We start from the raw sequence: 23,888 nt of genomic DNA, 5'->3' as shown, positions 1-23,888 counted from the left end.
AGCTAAAGTATATTTTTGGTTACTGTTGACTAGTTGCTCAGGTTGCTTTTTACCAGACTTGAGAAAACTCAGTAAATTGAGGGAAGGGGATGCTGGTTTTCGTGACACTTTCTCAGTCTTCACATTGACAGCTTTAAAAGTGGTTGAAAAAGAACACATAGTGCTTGTCAGTAAATGTCTTTGGAAAAATAGAGCTTAAAAAGGATTGAGCATCTTTTTATGCTTTATCTGTTGCACTTACAGATCACTTCTGATGATGATGTAAGTATGATTCAAAATGGAGAACTATAGAACAAATAAACTGAGATTTTGAAACTAATGTTATGTGTTTGGATACATAAATTGTGCCAGCATGTTTTTAGAATAAGGCTATTTGAGGCGACACAAGATAGTAATTCATCTTTCCAGACTAGAATATGATTAGTTTAGTTAAAAAATAAAACCAAAAAAAAATTCTCACAAACATTGAACTGTAGAAAGTAGCTCTTCTGAGCAAGCAAGTAATTGTATAACTTGCTCCTGTCTCAGTGAGCTTAAGCACTTCAGACTATGTTGTATGTATGGAGAATACTTCAGCACAGAAGTATTAGCACTTGGTTGTGATCTCACTGGAAAAATTCCATGTTCTCTTCAAGCTTGAAACTCATGGTGAGAACAGGCAGGCAAACGTTAGCATAGTTGTAAAAACTGGTTTATTTTTTAAAAATAAATACAAAAATATAAATATAAAACATTGGCAGATAGAATTTGATGAAATGAAGTTGCACAAACTTTTTTTTAAACCAGCTGCATATTACACTTATTAACACCACGTGTACATTTTGTTTTATTTTAATGTACAGAACAGGACATATTGGATTTTTTTCTTCTTCGCCATCTTAAAAGCTGCACTTGCAGGAATAGGACATGTACCTAACAGAAGCGGCTTGTACATGAGGTTGCTTAAGGGATTATCACCCTGTTCAAATTTCTGAAGGTAAGATATTTTTTATTTTACTTACTAAATGTACAACACTGAATTTCCATAGCTTTGGCTCTTGGAAGTTTGATTAAATAAAATGTTGTATATATTCCAAGTGGCATCCTACTAGAAAGAATGAATGACATGAATGGACAAGTTTAAAACAAATTTTAAAAGGAAACCATTGTGCTGAGTGGCAGGAAAATTTTCCCGAATGTTAAATACTGTTGAGTGCAGAAGGTGTCTGTAAAATTACTTCCGCTCAAAGGAAAAGAAAAAAGTAGCCTACTGTAGGTTAAGAAGTGTCTTTGTCACTTTCTCCTCCACCGTACATCTCAGCTAGCTTATTAAACCGAGGGCCCCACTCTCGGAGGTAATCATAGTTTTGGTCTCCTTCGGTAGTACCTGACTCCAAGGAGCTCAAGGATTCAGCTATGGAATCATTTCCTTCGTAGGCATAGGTTGCAAGTGAGTCATACGGCGGCGCGGAGGGATCAGTGTCGTGCTCTTTTAGCCTTTGGTTAATGAAATCTCGGACATCCGTGTTGTCTGGTGCCGAAGGAGTCCTCCGTGGCACAAATAACGTTTCAGGGATAATGTCTCGCCGAAGCTTCTTATCTTCGATAGCTGCAGGATTCCTCAGTGTGCCGATATCAAAGGCTTGGGTGTCTTCCTCTCCACCGCCTTCGTCATTGTAACTCACAATGTTGTCTCTGATGTCCTCTTTAGAGAGGATCAAAGGCTCCTTCTTTCGTTGCCTCTTCAGAGCAGCAAATAGCACCACTATAACTTAAAGAGGGAAACAAAGAATGGGTAAAGATCTCTATTTAACAATTTCTTAGCAGCAAATCCACTGGGTGCAAGAACGACATTTCAGCTACATTTCACCAACCCATTTTTTTCTGATAACTGGATAAACACCTCTATCTGTATAATGGTAGCACAATAAAGTCTATATCAAAAACCTATTTTGCACACATTGTGTGCTCTGCTGTACTGGACCATGAGCTTGTCTGCATGCTCCTTCTGTAGCTGTAATGAGCTTTAAAATAGCCAGGTCTATTCTGAAGATATTTTTCCTTTTTCAAGCTCAAAGGATATTGTTAAAAAGTGGGTTTGAGTTGAATTATAGGTCATTAAGTGTTATTCTGCAAACCACAAAATGGAGGTTTTACAAAATTTTTCTTTTTTTTTTTATTACAGCACTGAAACCACTGGATAGACAGGGCTTTGATGTAGTAAAATTGCTGCTTACTGTTATATTATATGTGAAATATATACTGCATATTGATTTTTAGTAGTTATTTAAATGAAAAAGAGACTTTTCCTCAAAAAAATTAAAATGAGAGACATGAAAGCAATTTTTGATTATACTTTTCATCCTCTCTGATCTTTCTTTTTTTGGGCAACTTAACGAAAGAACGTAAATGAGCTTCTGGTTTCACAGTGATAGTTTAACAGTCTGGGACTCGAATTCTTATTTACGGTGTTAAATTAGGAGATAACAACGATAACGAGGGTTTGGCCTTGCTTTTTCCTTTTTATTTTAAGCTGCAGTTATATTCTTCTCGCAAAATCCAGGACCATTAACTCTATCCACCTGCATAATTTTGTGAAATGAGTCAGGCCTTTAATATTTGTTCCTGGGTAGGGGACGACGCATTTCTCCCCTTACCTAGCAGGATAATGATGCAGAGGAGAATGGCCACCAGCGCTCCCGTGCTGAGGCCGGCAGGGAGCAGCAAGGCCTCGGCGCTGCAGGACTGCATGTTCCCCCGGCTGTCACAGGCGCACACCCGGATGGTCAGCGTGCCCGTGCTGCTCTGGATCGGGTAGTCATTGTCTGAGATCACCACTGGGAGAAGGTAAGTGCTTATTTCATGCCGACTAAAGCCATTCCTCCTCGTCAAAATCCTGGCAGTGTTATCTAGATCGATTAAAAGATACTGTTGTAGGCTATACAAACAGAAACCATATCACTTATAGTAGATGCAAATAATCGTGTTTTATATGACTTCAAAACAGATCCTGATATCATAGTGATATCTCTGTTTTTCTAACAACATTCTCATTTGATCAGAAAGCTATTTATAAGTTTTTAGGTACATCTGGCCTGCTTCTCTGTGCCTCTGCACCACTTTGGCGTGTGATTTGAAAAGAGGATTTCTCAAAGCTTAAAATGTTTTATAGATTAATGCATGCAGTTCATGACACAGTTACAGTTCAGGGCTGAAATCCTGAGATGCAGCAACCAACCGAGGAAAAAGAACCTTCCACTTTGTGCAGTTCAACAAGTACTCTGTTCTAGAAGATTCTTTCTATGGATCATCTGTGACAACACCCACAGGAATGCTGTCAACTCAGTATGAGATTTGTTAAACCAAACCGCTTTCAACACACTATAGAACAATGAATTATGTACCTTAGCACATGAAGTAGGGCTTTTGGATAGAAATTGTCTAAGGAATTCAGAAAATGTGAAAGATGTTAGGTATCCTGCACATTTTTGAGAAGTGAACTTGCTAAACTGTATCTGTAGCAGACAAATCTTAGTTGTGTACAGGATACTTCAGCACCGAAAGGTGTCCGCAGAGTGGCCATAGGGAAGGGAAGGAAGAGAAGGAATGAATAACAGGGAGAGGCTATTTCTTCTACTGTTAGAACCACAATGCTAGAGTGGCAGCCAACACCAGAGCTGATAACTGTTTCATCCAAAAGACAGAAAATACAGGTTTAATGTGCACTAAAAAGAAAATTTAATTTTCATCATATTTGTGGGTTGCCTGAGCTATGTGGTTAACTATTTTGATAGATAACTTCAGGCACAACTAAAATAACCCATGTGCAAAAATAACTACAGATAATAAGGAAATATCAAGATCTATACCTCTCTGTACTCAGGGCCTAGTCACCAAGATAGAACATTTGTTTAAAATATTAAATCATGTATTTTTTCATAGACCTCAAGATGTGAAACATAAAGTTTTTCTTTCTTGCTTCCCTTCACTGGTTTTAGGTATTTCAACGTTATTTGTTTTCACTCAACATCAAAAAGTCTCTTATGGATCTTTAAACACCTCTTCTGCAAAGGATTTTACAAGGTATGCAAAATATTTTATTTAATTACTTAAATTTCCCTACCATTAGAAGTTTTTTTTTCTGCTGTTTTTTGTAGTCTACTACATCCTGAAATATTCACCAGGAACAGAGGATTATTCCCTTTGCCTTTATGCCTTTGACACATTTGAAGGCTGATACCATGTCCTCTCTCATTTATGTCTTCTGTAATCTAGAGTCCTCTCGATTAATCATACTAATAATGAAAGCCAAAATTCATAGTCTCACTTCCCCAACAGAAGCTTCTGAAAATTTTCTCTGATAAAGACAGATTGAGCAAGGATCAAAAGAAAAGCCAAAGTGGCTCTCAGAACCATTATTTTCATCAATGGTCAGAAAGAAGCAAAACAGAAGGCCAGGGAAATCAGAACAATGTCACAAAAGGCTAAAGTGAAAAATCTCAACTTGCAGCTGAAGACATTTTTGAAAGCTTTTTTCTTTTGTAGTCAAGTATTTAGTCTGTCTCTTACCCCAAACCAACACTTTTCTGATTTTCTTCATAACTTTTTTTAAATCACATTTTTGCTTTACACAAATACAAGTGTAGACGTCCTAAACCTCATTCAGGTAAAGTATTCTTGGTAGCAGCAACCTTCACAACTTCTCTACATATTGATAGACATCAAAAGCAAATATATTTCAGGAATGTAGCCAGACAGAAAAGATAAAACTCCTTCCTTGGAACAGGCATGAATTTTACCTTCATTGTCCTGAACAGTGAAGTTAGGGTTAACGGCAGCTAAACTGAAGAAAAATTTTTGTCCACCAAGAGGGTCATCTTTGTCTACTGCACTTATGGTTTGAATAAGCTGCAGGAAAAAAAGCAAGCAAACAAACAACAACAACAACAAAAAGACCAAATACACCTAGGTTTTTGATAGAGCTGTCTGATCAAAGAAGATGAAAAGAATTGGAATAACTTAGCATTCATACATATTGACTTAATATTTATTCTGTAAAATAAAAAACCAAACAAATGTTCAACAAGTGTCTTATATAAGTTTTTTTGAAAAAGAACATCTGTATTTTTCATGTGATAGAATATGTGCACCTATATTATTGGAGCTACATAGTGGACAAAAATTGCCAAAAATAGTTTTAGCTGTAGCTGGTAGTTGTTATACTCCATCTTTGATTCATCATTTTAAATTCAAATCAACACCTAAGACTGTAATTCATGTGAAGTTTTCTATTTTTGTGATAAAAATGGCACTTTATCAAAGCGTTTTTTTTGAAAGGGAAGTTAATGCTTCAAATTACATTTCTACATTCAAACATTTTTTCTTAAACATGATTTTTCTATTTATTAGTATAGGAGAACACACCAACATGATTCCTGAGATTAAAAATTCCAGTTATATTTTATACATATTTCTACTCTTGTAAAACATTGTAGCACACCCTAGAGTTGCACAAGTTTGGAGTGGGATGAGAATCAGGTGTCATAATTCAGAGAGTAAGCTGCACCAGGTCAGTTCCATCCTCAGACTCACAGCTTTCTGCAATGCCTACAACAAATTTGGGCTATTTTTGGGGAGAGTAATGGCAACCCCTTTATCAGTACTTCTTCACATGTCAGGCAAGTGAATATGTGGCTTTTTCAGTGAAATTTCTATACCTAAGAGTGGCTAAATATTGTTTCCCAAGAAAAATGATTTTTTTTACTATTATTTTTTAGTTTATTGCCTATTTTCAGTCTGGGGCTTTTTTTATACTATGGCATATAAAGTTAATTTAAGTCTGGACTTTTGTGCATGCATGCTTGAAGGTTCAGTTATGTTCTTAAGTTTAACTTCCAAATATAGATTATCTTTAGTCTAGATCATTTTTATTCTTCATTTCTTATCCATCATTTTAAATTGCACTGCTCTTTCAACCATGGAATTACATCTAATTTTTAACACTATTCCTTCCCTGTGGTGTACTTGTTAAACCCTGTTTGTTTTTCCTCTTCCAGTTCTTCCAAATACAGCCATTTCTCTTCATATCACAGCTTTTGTCAGGTCTGATCATCTTTCACATCAACAACTGCAGTGCACTCCTGTTTGCCTTAAAAAACGCATGACTAACTCCCAATTTCTCTCTTGTCCATCCAGAAAATAACAGTAAATATCTTGAGGAGGCAAGGATGGGATTTCTTTTAATAGAGCAGCTTCCTTGCTTTTTCAACAGGAGTTTTGTCTGTCTCTAAATCTGTTTTCTTACATAATCCTCCAATAACTTTCTATATGAATAAAACTGATAATGCAAGCATAGAATATTATTTGTTTTTGAAGAATGAATATTTTAATTATTTAGTGAGCAATTACCATATGAATTTTAATAGATATTTACAAAATGAAATAAAAAACCCCCACTAGTTTATTTTACTTAACAACTAGAGACCATGAATATGGTCAGTTGCAGGTGTTAGACTATTGAAAATCAACTGATTTGCTGAGTGTTCATTATCGTAGTTTTTTTTTAAAAGAGCATGTAGAATTGAAAGCATTATATTGCAGCTTGAAAACAGCTTCCTGATAATATTGATTACTATTTTAATGTGATAAATCCTGTTTTACATGTGGTTTCCAAAAGGTCTTTTCTCTTAGACCTGCCAGCCATGGGAAACCCCAATTACCTTGTAAATAAGGGTATAAGACTCTTAAATTGTTTCTTTCTAGAAATGGCACTAAGCAGTAACTGCAGGGAAGCCAAGGATGTTACTCTGTATGGCACAGTAGCAGTCATGAGGGTCATTAGCCACTAAAAAACTGATATACCACTAGAAACAAGTTTGCTATATGGTCTGCTTATTCCAACAAAATTCATCTTTCTGCTTGGTAGGACTTCGGCAAGCCTCAGTTCCATCAACTGTTTAGGTAGATGTTTTCTTCTAAAATATACTATATTTTTGCTTTTAACTTTAGGACAAAGAAAATATAATGTGCTATTGAGAAAAAGAAAGCAGGACGCTTTAGAAATTCTACATCAATTTGCAGTTCAGAAACTTTTCCAAGTGAAAAAAAGTAAACCTTTGAGAGTTTTTGAAAAAGGTAAGGCAAAGACAAAATTCTGACACTCATAAAACCACTGGAAAGTATAACATCTATGGCTATATAGTAAAGAAACTAAAGAATGAATCAGGGGAATTGGGAAAGCAAGTGAACAAAATTTCAAGTAAATTGATCACAAATTGTGATTTGTCAAAAAAATGAAAGATGCAATAAACAGAGATAAAATAATATTTCAGCATTAAAGGATTTAAGAAATTTTTACAGAAATATCTGAAATATAGGAAGGGAAAATTGAAAGATAGAAAAAAACTTCAGGGATTTTAGTTTTTCAATAGATATGAATTTTAGCTATTTTTAGAAAGACACTTGGTGAATATAACAAGGAAATTTCTGGAAATATGAAGATCCCAAAAGCCGTGTTTAAGCAAGATTATGATGAGAAAAGGATATCCTTTTCCTGATATGGATTGTTATATGGCTCAAATGAGCTGATAACATGAAAAGCAGCATAAAAACAATTGGTTCAAGAAACCTGGTGTGTTTATATAATCTATACTGAACTAAGTTATCAGAAAAAGGAAAATAGACCCCATGATTCATATTTTAAAATGTCTTTGAAAGAGAATCCATCATGAGCTAGACCTATTTACATAACATTTGACCATGTGAAAAGGTATGTATGGATTAGGTAAAAATGAAGGCTAGTAACAGCAAGACAATAACAAGCCTTTATCACACTGGACTTGAAAAAGGTGAGGCTGTCCTAGTGCTGGCTGTGCCGAGACTGTGCCAGGGCTGCCAGACCGGCCCCAGGTGGTGCCAGAGGCTGCAACAGCCCCAAATTGAGTCTGTTTTGCCAGTGATGGTAATTTGTAAGTTTGTCTCAAGCCATTTATTTTTCATCTTTTCTCCCCCTGTACTGCTGAGGGGGAAGGAAGTGGCTTGTTGGGCACTTGGCTGCTGACCAAGGGCAACAGCTGCCTTCCTTTTTTTGGCAGATCATTTACAGATAAAGAAGAAGGGCCTCTCTTCTGACATCTACTATAGGGAAAATGAATATCTAGAAAAGTTTTGCTTAGCTTCCATGCAAGATCTCTCTAAAGCAAGACTGACTTCTGCTTTCTAAACTGATTCTTATCTTCTACATTAGAGGATCTTTGGAGGCTGGCAGCTGAGCTGCCAGACATGTGACAGCTGGGAGCTGACAAAACCAGTGGGATTCCATCTGTCCAGATGCCCAGCTCCTGGCTCTTCTCACCTGGGGGCAGAGGACAGCTGAACTTCCTTGGTTGCAGGGCTGCAGCAGTCTGAGCATTTTGCAGCTTTATTTCCCTGAACTCCTTTTGAGTCAGCCTTGTGTAGGTCACATGAATGCCTGTGTCCTCTTTATGCCATCACACCAAGACTGTCCTCATTTTTAGGGGGGTCAAAAGAACAGCAACCACCAAAATAGCATTCTGCCAGAGGTGCTGCTTGTGTATAGCTTGAGCTTTTTGAGATAGGATATTTGCATTTGTAAGTTCATGGTAGGATCTGACATCAGCAGTAATAGCAAGCAGGAAAATAATCACAGGCCCTTTGAGTCATTCAGACTACAAAAGTCACATTTTTCTCTTGCTATATATTTGCATATATATGTAGGTTTGTAGACATGGATTTATGTGCACCTCCCTAGGTATCACATATAGTATGTGTATGTTTTTATATATATATGTATAAAATTTAGGTTGCTGTACAAATTAAGCAAATGGAAAAGTATAATATTCATTATAATATCTGTCTTTAGTAGATGGGAAATGCTGAAATGAATACAACAGAATCTGTGATTGATGAAGCATCATCAGTTTCAGTTACCTAATAGATATAAATTTCATGGATCAAATGTAATTATGAAAACGTGAAAGGGAAGAAAAATAGCAGAACTGTGGGAGGAATCAAGCTCAGGGAACCATGTTCAGTTTGAATTGATTACATTCTCTCAGGACAGATTGAATTCGAAAACTAAAAAGTCTTATTTATGAGCTGCCAGTAAACAAGAAGAATATAATTACATTCAAATAGATTATTCGTGTTATCCTGCATTACATTTTTTCTCTTCCTGAGAATTGTTTTCTTTAAGCAATCATTTGCAATTCAGATTTCGTAAAAAATGTTTATATTTATGGTCCTCTCAATAACCTTGGCAGGTTTTTTCTGATAAAGACACTATTGAGCCCTATAACAATTCAAATAAGCATTTGTGGATGTGTAAACTTATTTAGCATCTCATTTATTAGTTATAAGTGATTAGTGCTATTTTATTCAACTTTTTAACTGACAGCCTATTCTGATTGTAAACAGTACAACAATGCAATGTTGAAATACTTTTATATTTACTTTTAAATTATACTAACTTTTATAGTCTAGATAGCACAGAAAAAAACCTGTTCCTTTAAATACATTTAATATATTTACATGGAAATTTAACTGCTCTCTTAACATTTCCTGTGCGCTCTAGAACTAGTAACCTGCTGCACAGAAAAAATTCTGAAAACTCAGATGGGTAAAATTTGTGGATTCATGTGGTTTTTTTGGTTTTTTCTTTTGTACCATTTGATGGTTTTTTTGTTAAACTGGAAGAGGAAAATTCAAAGTTCTTCTTTTACAAGTCTTAATACTTATGTCATATTGAAAATTATTAAAACATTATTTTAGCATTTATAGTTGACACTTCAGCTGTCCAAAATTCTACATTTTTGGCCAGTGATTTCTCTTTATCTAACACATTGAATTCTCTTGTAACTGCCACAGCAGACAAATGCACTTGCTCAGTACCTTTATATATTTTGTGCATTATAAATTTGGGCCTCAAGTTCTTTCTTATAAGTTCAAACTGAAGTCTCTTTGGAAGGAAGAATGGCAACCTGAATGCAAAATTTGCAATACAACCTGAATGTTATACCTGTGGGACTCCAACAGTTAAGACAAGCTGGCACTTGTACCACATTCTATTCATATGTACTGAGAGGGTTGCACTGAGGTACTACTGCTACCATTTTAAAGGTTTTATTATTGGCTGATTATGCTCTGGGACATGTAATAGGAAAAAAAATTTAGAAGTTCTAGTAAGTCACTGCCTATTGGACATTAGGTATTAAGCAGTACAGTCATTTCACTTAAATTGAAGTACACATTGTGTAGCCTCGAAGAAGAAGAAGAAAAAGAAAATATTATGTTACCATTTTAAAAATGCATGTTTTCTTTACAGAAATTTTTGGTGTGATAATGAAAGATGAATCTAATAATTGAAAAAAGAAAATTGTGACAGATTTTTGGTTTGTTTTCACTGTCAGCATGGATTGAAATATATCTGAATTTTGCTATTGGAGAATTATAAAAAAAATATAGATCAAAGTTTTTAGTTACATATAATGTTTACTTTGTGAAATTAAGGACAAAGTGAATCATGACCATGTCATGGACATATCTCATCAGGATTTAAAAGCAGTACAAGGTTAGGTAAGAAAAAGTGGTGATTGAAACACTGATGTTCTTGTAACATATTGACATTTCACCTAAACCTCACTTACAGAGCTTCTTTGCTTTCATTTTGAACACATCAAAAGCTAATTTATATATGATTTTTCTTAAGCAATAGGCAGGAATGATCTACAATTGAGTTCTGTAGCAAAACTGGATGGTGGGAAGTGTTTATCAAAGGCATACCTGTCCAGCTCTTGCATTTTCACAGACAAAAGTGTCGTAGAATACAGCAAACTGTGGGGCATTGTCATTAACATCCAAAATTCTTACATAGACAGGAACACGAGTAGTATCTTTGGGGTTGTCTGACAGTAGAAGAGAGAAGAAACATGAGAGTATTTTCTTATTAGGAGTTTTCTGTTTTCTTCCAAATTTCATGAGCAATACACATGCAAGACGAAGTTTGAATCTGGTCAATATTTAGTGTACAAACCAGTAACAAGGCAGAATCAGGCCTTCTGAAAAACAAAGGAATTATTTGTGTAGAGTAAAAAAAAGAAGTATTGGGATCTAGTGAGCAATTAAGTTTTACATGAAGATAGGGGGCCGCAAATGTTAATAATATATTCAAATATTGTATATGAAAAGTATGCCCACTACTACAGTAACAAATTTGATCACTTGGTGGGCTTAAGGTTTTGTATGGTTTTGATCTTTAATTTTAAAATTCTTTGTTTATTGGGTTTGTTTTACAGAGAAATGATACCAAGGACATCATTTGTGCATTGTGTTGGTTTTGGCTGGGTTAGAGTTAATTTAGTCTATGACATGCATACATATTTTGAAAAAATTTTAAGTCTGACTTTCCTCTCTTACCCCTCAAAGAAATTCCAACAAAACAAATGAAAGTTCTCCTCCAAAAATTTGGTAAAGAATTTATTAGAATAAGATTTTTTAATGCTTAAATTGCCTTAAAAAATATGAATGTAAATTTTCAGACCCTAGGTTCAGAAACAAGAATAACGTCCCCCTTGCCAAATGCCAAGATACTATTATTATTATTTAGAGTGCTCTTTTGTTAGTATAGGTTAATTCAGGAATATAACAGTCCCTGTTCTCACTTGCTGATCTTGTTGCCATACCAAAAATAATAATTCCTGGGTGTAAAAAGTGCAGATGTTTCTTGGAATTCTGCTGTGTGGTAACTAAGCAGCATATGATTTTTAAACATTAATGGAACTGGATAAGTAACAAAAGTAACAGACTGCCCCCTCTTCTTCTGCTTTAAATAAAACAACAGATATTTAGGAGCAGCTGGAATTACATTGGCTTGTTATCAGTAACAACTTTGCTAAAGAGTATGAAGTGGATCTTTTTTGACATCCTGAATTATTTAAATTTCCACGTTTAGGATGCAGTTTTTCATAGCCTTCTGTATGTTCATGCTAACTTTCCAAATCAGTTCTAACACTGCTTTCATTCTGTCATGCTTCACAGGTAGCATTTTAAAATATTTAAAGATCTCTCCCTTTTCACTTCTTTCTCCAAAATTAACATATCTCTGTGGAGAATGCTAGCTACTCCAGATATGTCCATAATGTAAATTTGCTCTAAGTTTACTGACAAGGAGATAAGTTTAGCACTAAGATCTAGTCATGCAAGGATGCTAAGTTTCATCATTATATAAATCTGAAAATAATTTGTACAACATTAGACAGTACTCTAAATGCTTGCAAGCTCAGGACAAAGCATCAAAGCATCATTTTTTTTTTAAAAAAAGCATCATTTTTTTTTTAAAAAAAAACCCCAAAATACTGTGGTTTTTTTTTTGTTTGTTTGTTTTTTTAAACACAGAATGTATAATTGGTAGGACACAATGCTCCATTTAGTCCTCTGCAGTGTAACTCTTGCCAGACACATTTCACTGCTGACCAGTACTTTTTCCTTTTTTTTTTTTTAACTGATACAGAATTAGCCCTAAAAAAATTAGTGACTTTGAGAGGAAGTGATTCTTAGATGCTGATTTCAAAGATCGGACCTTTGTCCCTTAGAAAATTTTCTGTCCATTGGTTAAAGCTATTCTCAATAATGTAGTCGGTTTAGGAGGATATCTGTTCTTCTCTTTATACTCTTAACATGAAACTATCTACAGACAGGTGTTTGAAATGGTCCAAGAAATGCTACAGCTTTGGGATGAAACTGAATGGAACTTGTAAGATATATTGATTCTAAGAGCTGTAGGTGTAGATACCATAGGAAGAGGTAATGAAAGTACTTCTAAGGAAATGAAGAAAATAATAGAGACAAAAACATAGGTTACTATGCTAAACTCAACTATTTTAACAGCAAAATCATGTTATTGTCTTCCAAGAAAAGGAATAAAAATAATTACTCCAGTCTTATAATTTAATTGGCCAACATTTCAGAAGTAATTTGGATATTAAAGGTCAGTGATGGAGGTAGCTGAGGAAAAGAGCAATGAGGAGACAGCTGCTGTTAGCTACCCCACAGTTCACTTTTCCAGAACATCTAGTATAATGGGAGAGGGAGAAAATAAAGGAGGGGTTTTCATCACAAAGATGCAGCTGTAACTTTACAGGCTAAGGAAAACTGAAAGGAAAAAGAAAAACCAAATTAGCTTACTAATCTCAGCTGCTATTACACTAAGATTGTGCCATTGGGATATCTCACGGTCAAGTGGCTTAGAAGTATAGATGGACCCGTTTCCAGAATGAATGTTAAATATTCTGTCAAGGTCAGTGTGACGATCCAGAGAAAACCTAAATATGACAGTAAAATAGAAAGCACCATCAAAATTATAAAAAGTCAAAGAAAACATATATTTCACAAGTCACTACAGGTTTTATGTTCTATATGACAAAGGTTAGTTTTGAAAATATATATATTTAGTTTTTATAAATACTTCTCAAAATTCTGAATGCTAGCTCCATAGAACAAGGAATTAAAATTTGGATTTTAAGAATGTGATGCAATAGTGTAATGTGTGATAACTGGAGCTTTTACAAGATTATAGGAGAATTATTTTAAAAAATCAGAATTTCAATGTATAATTAAAGAATTAATTTAATCCTGAAAGGAAAATGGTCTTTGATATACTGTTTCTTCAGACTGAGATGGACAGCTAATTTACAAGCTGTTCAAAATTATTGCTATAAGCTCAGCTTCTGCTATTTAGGATGTATTAATTCACTAGAGATCAAGATTAAAAAAACATGTATAAAAATAAGTCCACATGCAGAACTTTCATGCATAGATCTTAAAGGACCTTCTATATTTCTATAGTTGCTGTACTTCTGGCAGGCATGATGTCCACCAACATGCTATGGTAGTGTCAAACAGTATCAGAAAATTTCTCTTTCCTCGTTTTTGTCTTTTTTTTTTTTTTAATATTTAACATTGCCTTCAAATTAGAATTGGAATGGAATAAATTGCAGGATTTTGTCAAATACAGAATGATTTTTAGAATACGTGTCAGAATTTGGCCAAATTTTTTTAAAAGTTAAATAGTACACTTGTACAGTACAATAGAAACAAATGCTTATGTTTCTATGAAAATTCATGAGTGATCTAAACTGTTAATCAAGTGCATCTGGTTTCATTTATAGTACTTAACTAAATTGAGCCAAATAAAAAAGTGCTGTTATATGAAAACAACATCTATACAGTTTTGGTGGCTGTTGTTTGCTCACTCCACTACACACAATTGCAGTAAATATAAAAGACGAACAAATAAAACCCCAATGAATAAGTCAATGCCAAAATGAATATGAAAACAACAAAAAAAGGAAATTAGAACAGCCAATGAAAACTTCTGATAGTGCAATAAAGACTTACTCAAATGTTTTTGGTTTTTTTACTACTAGCTTACTTTAATAACTCTTAACTAGAATAAAAAAAAAAGTACTATTTTCTAGAGAAATTATAAAGAAGAGAATTATAAAGAGAAATTATTAAGACTATTTGGCTTATATGGTAAGCATTTCATTTTACTTCATACATGATGTTAGTTTTATTGAAGACTAGAACTTGTTTCATCAGCACTCTAAAAGCTTTTCACAGTGCGAAGTAAAAAGCAATCCTGATGGGCCTACTTGAAATCAAGTTTTTATGAATTGTGACACTGGAAAATATTTTGTGTGTCTCTTGAGTGCAAGTAAATTGCTGTTGCCTGACATATTTGTAGGTTTACAGATAGCACCATTCTCAATTCTGTCTATCTCTGGGACACTAATAAATAATAGAAAAAACCTCTATCTGAAATTAATGTTGAATTACTATTTATCTTAATTTCTTTAGCAAAAAATATGTTTAGACACTGAAGTATTACCTTATTGGACTTGAGGCAGAATCAGGATCCCGTGCCATTACTGTTCCTATTATTGTCCCCAACTCAATGTCTTCATGCACCTCAAAAAGGTAAGAAGACCTGCTGAAAACAGGAGGCTCATCTACATCTTCTACAGAAATTTTCACAATAATTGTGTCTTTGAAAGGCCCAAGGTAATAGAAACGGGGATCCACATGGGTATTTTCAGCTTCTACTTTCAAAGTATAAAGTCGTCTTGTCTCATAGTCCAGTGGCTAAAAATGAAAATTGCGATAAATTTTATTAAATAAGATTTACATATTGGCAGATGTTGACCTATGTACATAATGGAAACTGAAGAGGGCTCAAGCCTTATGAGATCCTACCCCTGCATTCTGGGAGCACCAACACAGTTAATATTTTCCCCACCACAGGAGTCACTTTGTCAAATAAGAAATTACATTGTTTTTAGAAGAAGTATCTTTTCCTGTATATTAGTTAAATTATCGCAGCATGAATGATAAAAAGATTTTCAGTGCAAATTAACCAATTATTCAGGGAATTCTGCAGCTGTTTCATAAGAATATGGATTTGAAACAATCATATAACCATTTAAAAAGCTTGAGATACTGACTGGAAATACAAACATTCCAGAACAAGGTATTTAACACTAATGTTTCATAGGAAATTCTGTAAACTCCTGAATAATCAAAATGACCAGAGTATTGGTATCGTCAAGCCCATATGGTGGGCCTTAAATATCAGGAATATTTTAGGTGTCTTTTGAGGAAGGTATGTATGTCAAAGCTCTCTATATTTAGAGAAAAAGTGGGGTTTAATCTTGTTCCTTTTCATTTAATTTAATGAATCCGACATCAGAAGGGGTTTTTTTTTGAAAATATATTTGACATTTTTGTCAGCAGTTCCTTTTAAAATGGGAGGAGGAGCAGTTCACGGTTATAATTAGAAATCATTTTGGATAGAAAATAATTCTATTCCTTCAAATTTTTCTAGCTGTCATAGATGAAAAGTGTTAGCTAATTAATGATTCTAAGGAAATGAGCAAGCTGAAAATCTACCTTTCTGACACAAAGAAGACTTTATTAACTCCCACAGATTCTCAAAGAGATATAGAACTGGTGGTTTTCATTCATCAAAATGGGTGGTTGATAGCTTATTTTTTTCTGCCTAGCTGCTTTTAAATATTAATTAATGCTCACTAAAGATGCCAAAGTGACAGGTTATATATTTAAGTACACTATTCAAAAGCAGAAAGATGCAGTCCAGCGCATGAGAAAGAATGAGTTTCCCCACTGCCTCAGACTTGTTTTAAACAAGTAGTCAGAGCAGATGGGAGTGTATCTATGAATACAAATGAGGAAAACAACTATTTAACCTAGATCTGAGGCTATTGCTGTGTCTGTAAAGTGTATCATTCAGCTGTTAAGGGACACTGGCTTCAATCCTAAAAGCAAAGAAGACATGCTAGTCCTAATTTATTCTAATTAGTTTAATCTGGCAGAATGTGCACCATGAATATGTAAACTTGCTACTACAACATTCACATCCGATTTGGATATATCTACCTACAGTGCAAAACATGGGTATGAAACCTATGGATTATACAGGCATTCCAGCACATCCACAGTAATGAAGAAAAGTCTTGGCCAAATATATGAAATTGTGGAAAATCAATTATTTGGTCTGTGAGAAATTGTATAGAAAAATTTGTATAGAAAAAGTTCTTTTATAGCACATAATAAATTCAGACTTAATAACTTGGAAACTTTGTAAAGGAACACAAGCTATTTGTAGTTATTCACACTGAAAACAGAAATTACAATCAAAGTGGATAAATAACAACAAAAAGAAAAGGGACTATTTTAATTAATCAATGAACTCAGCATTCTCATCTCCTTCCTTGCTTGTTAGTGCTGTTGTCTGTGGTATTGAATAAACTACTTATTCATGACTGAGAGAGCATCCTGAAAAATGCAAATTCTGTCAGACTGTTAATAACAAAATCAGAAGATCTTGTTCATTAGTATTTATTGACATTTTTGGAACTGCTGTATTATAATTTAGGAAATTTCTTGTGCTTGATTCAGCGACTAGATTTTTTTCAAGATGCTATTGATTTAATGTAATTGTGTGAAAATCTGAAGCAAGCAAGAAAAGAACATCTCAAGAGAAGCCTTCACAAACTAGGAAAAGAAAAACTATTAGACCTCAAACTTTTCTTTTTTTAGTTTTTTTTTTCCCAGATAAACAACTACACTGACTATGAACAAAATAAAACACAGAAATTAAAAAGGAACATTCTTTGCAGAACTTCTCTCTTGGTTGCCATTATCAAGAATGGGAAGGTATCTTTTATATCACTGTTTATTTCATTATTCTATGCTTAAGAACATTTGTTTGGAAAGCTAATATAAACAATGTTTTATCTTAAAAATGGTGCCTGAACTCTTTGAAGTTCATCTCAAAGTCCCAAGGACAAGGACCAAGGGACTTCTGGAAGGGAAATTTTTGAGGAGTAGGAGAGTAGCATTTCTACTTGTGAGATAGACTTAGAAAACAAGCATCTGGAAGTGCTCTGACAGTGCAAAACAGAGGGCAGAACTAAAGCTAGCTCTGGATCAGGAACAATACCTTCATTACATACACATTGCTCATGTGGCAGCCCTCTCACACATTGGAAACAGGAACAAAACCATGTCCTTTGTAACTCATGTCTGTGTTCTGGAGCACAGATCTCATCTCACCCAAGCAGATGAGGATCTCACAGAGAAGGAATCTGTGTCTCTCATTAGTGAGTGAGCTGCTGATTGCTTGCTGAAGAAAACAGGTAATAGAAATACTTAAGAAGTCTGCATTTGAAATCACAGATAATTAGTGCTAAAACATTGGGGCTGGTCCACTTTTTCATACTTTGTTTACAACAATGCTTTGAACCTATGCATACCTTAGATATGGTCACCACCTTTTATTTCCAGTTCACCTTAAAGGGAAATAGTACCTTTCAGTCACTGATGGGGGATGCTTGCAAATGTTAAGCAATTAGCATGTGTTATCACATTATGTAAGCAATGAACACTTGTGACATAACATTGACATAAAAATCATTTAGTGAATGCTGTTAACAGACACCTTTCGCACAGTGATGATGCCTTCCTGTGTGTCCTTCTGTGTCACAATATCAAACATATCAGTCCCATCACCATCTATAATTCTGTACTCTACTTCTGCATTCTTTCCAGTGTCTGCATCTGTGGCTTTAACGCTGCCAATGGCTGTCCCAACTGGGGAGGACTCAGGAATGCGGAGATGGATGGTACCTGTCAAAGAGACAAAGAGCCATTCAGGACCCCCACAAGCTGGTACACATGCATGAAGTAACACTGTGTGACACAATGGCTGGTAACATAATTGTTTGTGTATTTTTTTGTTCTAGAGAACTTGCCATTTAATACTGAGGCAATGGAGAAAATACGAGGCAGAGAACTATCCAGAGACAAGTTTTATACAGAAGACTGAAAACAAAATTGTTGAAAAAACATTCATAGAAAATAGGGTTGAGAAAGACCTTTATTCAATCTCAGAGAAGAATCAACTATATCTGCACTCTTCTTGCCTTTCTTTTCCTTCTAAGTTTCTTGTTCTCATTTTTCTTTCATTCCTGAAAATCATCTGGAAAGACTGCTGTGTGTTCTTTCTCAGTTTCACTCTTCTTTTTTACCCCTTAATATCTAAGGGCAATCTTTGAGATATATATTACATGTATTTTATCACGGAAACAATAACAAGAATAGAATTCCTTGATTTTACTGGCCAATTCGATGCAACAGATGGACATTTCAGCTTTCAAAATTAGATAGCAAGATATCATATTAAATAAATTTGAATAACACATTAATGCAGGGGGAGGTATTTTAAAAATCTGCGAGCAGAAATTGTGCCTATACTTGTTAAAGCAGTTAATTCATACTAAAATAGGCTTATGAATATTGCAATTCTTGGTTCGTGCTACTTTTCTTATCTCAGTTATATCCCTTTATGGTAGTGTCATACAGCTGATAAAATACATAGGAATAAAACTGTCATCATTCAGACATGCTGCAGTAAATTGAAATAAGTATCTTACCATATATTTTAGCATTCTATGTCCTAGCCTTAGTGTGAAAACTGTAAATAAGCATTGAGATATTTGATCCCATCTGTTGGAACATATGCTACAAAAACACGTGGGGGACATAATACGGTATGAAGAATTCTCAGAAAAAATATTTTAAAATTAATGCATCTCCAGTTGTCATTCCAAAGATGAAAGTGAATGCATCAAATCTCTCTTGGAAAGCATTTTCTTCTATGGTCTTTGTTAAGTTTACCAAGATTGTCTGTTCTACTTAGACACTACCTAAGTTAAAGGAGCTAGAAGTATGCTTGAAATAACACAAAAATGGAAATTGTAAAGGGCAGCAACCACAACAGTAAAAAGCTGGACAGGCTACACAAAAAGCAACACATAAATACATTGCCCAAATAAGTAGTACAGAAAAGTCCATCAAGGGCATATTAGTTTTGTGCAATCAAGAAGAGTCATGGGGAGAGATTGGCATGGCTGTATGGGAAGGTCACTGGCAATGTGATTTTTACCATAATTCAGGAAAGCATGGTCATTTGAGGATTATTGGTGTATTACAAGCCATCTACAGAGTGACACTTAGTACAAAAAACCCTATTATTTATTGGGTCATTAGAGATTTTTTTTCTGCTTCTACAGAGTTATTTTTTTCTGTTCTATTATGGTATTATGTTCCCCTTTGACAGACCTAAAAAAGCAAAAATGCAAAAATTGAAAAATAAATGCATTCACATTTAGTTTGCAATTAAACACTGAATGAAAAATATTGAAATATTTAAATTTAATTTCTTCATATAATTTTACTTAAGCATATTTTAATATGAAAGGGACATATAGCAGCAGAATGAATTCTTTATGGCCATGTACACCCCATTCTATTTGTATGTGTTTATTTTGGCTCAGTCACAGTTTGATGTTCAGTTGAGTATTTTATCCTGCATTTTCTCTAATATTTTCATTACCTTTCTCTAATATCTAAACCTGTAATACTTCACTAGTAGAGGATCTCTCTCTAATCACCTAATGGTAAAAAAAAAGCAAAAGTAAAATTATCCCTAGTTTAGTACTTAAGCAGTACTGTAGGAGACTATGGTGAAAGACTGTTGGTTTTTTTAATCCCCAATTAATATGTTATAATTATTTTTATGAGGTGTCAACTACCCTCCACTTTTCTTTTTTCAGGACTTAAAACTATCTCCCTATACCTTGTGGACACTACTTTGACTCCCAGAGCAATACCCAAGTCATTATTTAGTCTACAAAGTTGTAAGAGCTCATACCATGAATTGCTAATAAGGTAGTGGAAACAGAGAGGGAACATAACCAGAAACTTATCCTCTAAAAGATAATTTTTAATCTAGCCTATCTATTTCTGGAAATCTCCACCATAGTATGAGACGCTTCATTTTATTCCTTTTGTCACTGAATACATTTAATTGACTAAGTATGGGATGCAGTGCAGCTTTGGACACGGTATCAGAATACAAAGTACACCAAAGTAGACTCATCCTTGCAAAACTCTGCTGTCAATCTTATTTCTTCCTTCTCAAGGAAAGCAGTTTACTCTTTGCATTTACTCCAGTGAATGATGTCCTTTCATTTGTCTGTCAGGAAAAGAAATGGGAGGATCAAGGAAAGGAATACTTTTCCATAGACTATGGAGAGCAGAAATCAGCTTGAGGATTACAGTCTACACACTTGGGATTGAAAATACTTCAGTCAGTCATAAAGAATGAAAAACCAGTCTCATTTTTCCATTTACCCTTCTTCCCATTCACTCTTGAATAGGCATATAATGTAAGGGCAGAAATTATAAATTACCACAGGCTATAGTCTCACAGGATACATGGGCTGCCATAATTCAGGTGCACTGAGTTTCACTGAGTTTCAGACTTCTAAGTCCATAAATCACATTTTCTGTTTATCACTGGTCAACAGTATCTCCTTACTTCTGAGAACACCTGGAAGTATTATAGTTGAAACAAAGATTCATTGTTTGAGGTGTTTGAAGACCTTTCTGTAGCACCTTGAAAAAGTTTTAAATCTCATCACCACTGTTATCTATTTGGGTTTTAGTATATTTTTAAGAAGAGAAAAATATTCTGAAGAATCCTTGTTTCATAATGCAAACAACAGAGGAATTAGGGGTTCTTCTATATTTATTTTTTTTAGAATGTATGATACAATACATTATGTCAAATTTTCCCCAATATTAATATGAGTTTCTTGTGGGAGACATATAAGCTGATATTAAACATTTTATTGAAACATATAGCTGTAATATGCTGTGGAAACATAATGGGAATTCTAATACTTAGCCTGATAATTTATAAATCTGATATGAATATTATTGTTTCATTAACCTAATACATCTGGGGTTTTTTATTATTGGAATAGAATAAGAATAATTTAACTTAATCAGTTTCAATTCCAGCAGTGTCACTGAACTCTGTTAAAATCACAAATCGTTATAATGTCTACTTCCATTTTGAGGCTAAATATATATATTTTTAAAGTCAATAGCTATTTTTACTTTCATATATTTAGTAAAATATGTCATCCTTATAAATGTTTTAGTTTTCATCTCCAATGAAACATGCATTTATATCTAACAAAGAAATTGGAAGAGAGAAAGTAGAGAGAAAAATCAAACAAAAACAACAAAAGCCCATGAAAGCAAAATTAAGTTTCTTTAAAGGAAATGACACGTCTGATTTAAACTGACATTAAAGAAAAATGCAGAGATGCTACATCAAATCCTTCTCTATCTCAAATATTATGTTGGAATCCCAGATAAGTCATGTTAAAATGGTCTGGAAAGTTGATTCCATCATTCTAACTTCTAATTTACCACACTGTTTAAGAAACAAGAAAAAAGAGAAAAGTATAAATATGCACTCTTGAAGATTCTATGCTGTCTTAAGTTTAACTTATTTTTTTTTTTTCCTGCAAGGCTCTGAACATGGCACCTCTTTGAATGGCCTTCTTCAGTGTGTCTCCAGAGAAGAGTAATACAGCATTCCTGTCCTACACAACAATGGAAATACCATAATCTTCTATATACATATTGAAACAATAAAAATAATTTTTAAAAATTGTGGAAAAATGAAAAAAATAAAATTATAAATTAACAATAAATTCTGTTCAGAATATGACCTTTGTAGAAATGCACAAGTTCTACTTATTTAATGGTGTATGACTTTTTTTTGTTAAAGTGTGAATATGAAATTACATGCTGATAAACATCTTGGCTGAACGCATATATATTAACTTCAATATTAAATTGAACATAATTATGTACTCCAGTTCTGCCATAAGGAGCATAATTTGAAGCTGATTCTGTTATTTTGATCAAGAAGAGTGCATGAGTAACTACTGGATTGAGTAGAATAATACAGAGTGTATAAAATTTGTGGTGAGGATAATCTAAATCCTTTACATACTAAGTAAATCTAAATCATCGCACAAATACTGCAACTTCAATTTATGCAAAAGGCTTCAAATGTATTTAAAATGCTTAACTGTCACAAGTTCAATGCTACATAGTTTAATATTTTCATATCAGATAGAGACCGAAAATATTTTTACATTTTGGTTTGAGGATACAAAGTCTTGACAGTGGTAGTATCAAGCAGCAAAAAGCATTATAAAAACCTTCACTAAAGCTGTAAAAAACAAACAAACAAAAAGTTTAATGTAATTTGCTTTAATTTGGGAAATTTTGTATATTGTTTTGTAGCTCTATAGCTGAAAAGTACAAATCTGTCTGATTCCCTTTGAGTAATTTCTTTTCCACATTCTTCATGATTAAATATTTAAGCAGATACCTCAATTCAAACATTTCTGCATATCTAGAATTACAACATGTCTTATTCTCCAGTGGGAGAGAATGTAGGATTTAAGCAATAGGTAAGGAAAGAGCAAAAAACATTGCTTTAATGCTCTTACGATTCCACCTACTATTGCTCCCCATATTCCTGGGAGGAATTCCAGGTTTACTGCAGTTATGTTTCATCATGTAACTGTTTCTTAACAAAAAAAAAAAAAAAAGCTTTAACATTTAATATACTGCTTTAATAATAATAATAATCAGCACATAAGCCTTTTGTTTATATGTGCCCCATAATCTAGATTTACTCTAAATTAAACCAGATGGTGACTGCTTAACTGCTCCAGCACAAGTCAACTATTAAATGCAGCTTACTCTGGGGGAAGCGAGGTGGATTGTCGTTGACATCAGTCAGTGTGATGTTCACCGTGGTGGTCCCTGATAATCCACCCATCTGGCCTCCCATGTCCTTTGCCTGGATAACTACTTGGTATTGCTCCCTGTTTTCTCTGTTCATGTTCGGCAATGCTGTCCTGATGATGCCTAAAAGAAATAAATTGGAAAACAGAGTCGCTAATAATGTATTTGTTGCTTATCTTTTTTATATTAGTCTTGAAATAAATCTCTAAAATATTCATTTAATGTTTTGAAGAACAAATTTCTGTCCATAAGTTTTATAGTAGTCTTATAATTATAGTAGTCTTTAGTACAGGCTATGTCTTGGTTGAGTACTTGTTCTACATCACAGGTACTTTTCCAGTTTCATGCTAAAAATGCTTCAAGATATTTGTGTCAAAGGTTTAGGAGAAAGAACATATTTTATTAATCTAAGTAGAATCATTAGGGAAAAAAAGAACAATATTTTCTAAGGAAAAAAACCTTTATGCCTGCCTTTATCAGAAATGTTGTTATTTAAATCTTAAGCAATAAATAGTCCCACTGTGAAATTACTTATACTTCATAATTTCAGATGTCTTGAGTTTTTATATGTATTATAAAAGTTATAAATAATGAGAAAAAGCAAGAAATGCTCTTTCATTTCAGTTAGTTTT

The 23,888-nt window shown here is 33.9% G+C and overlaps 1 protein-coding gene across 3 annotated transcripts in view; it reads right to left on the bottom strand.

The window, feature by feature from the left end:
• Nucleotides 1-675: 675 nt before the first annotated feature.
• The window catches only part of LOC129121741 (cadherin-10), a 93,244-nt gene continuing 70,031 nt past the window's right edge, over nt 676-23,888 (bottom strand). For all 3 annotated transcript variants that reach the window (XM_054635208.2, XM_054635199.2, XM_077181889.1), the window contains exons 5-12: nt 23,212-23,379; nt 18,014-18,201; nt 14,885-15,138; nt 13,180-13,316; nt 10,780-10,901; nt 4,779-4,887; nt 2,637-2,888; nt 676-1,750 (exon numbers count right to left, since the gene is read on the bottom strand). In XM_054635208.2, coding sequence (XP_054491183.1) covers nt 1,257-1,750; nt 2,637-2,888; nt 4,779-4,887; nt 10,780-10,901; nt 13,180-13,316; nt 14,885-15,138; nt 18,014-18,201; nt 23,212-23,379 — 1,724 coding nt within the window. In that variant the 3' untranslated portion in view covers nt 676-1,256. The remainder of the gene's footprint in view (nt 1,751-2,636; nt 2,889-4,778; nt 4,888-10,779; nt 10,902-13,179; nt 13,317-14,884; nt 15,139-18,013; nt 18,202-23,211; nt 23,380-23,888) is intronic.

Source organism: Agelaius phoeniceus, chromosome 1, assembly GCF_051311805.1.
Source record: "Agelaius phoeniceus isolate bAgePho1 chromosome 1, bAgePho1.hap1, whole genome shotgun sequence".
Taxonomy (NCBI): domain Eukaryota; kingdom Metazoa; phylum Chordata; class Aves; order Passeriformes; family Icteridae; genus Agelaius; species Agelaius phoeniceus.
The sequence above is the reverse complement of the archived record's forward strand: the minus strand, read 5'-3'. Positions and strand labels throughout refer to the sequence as shown.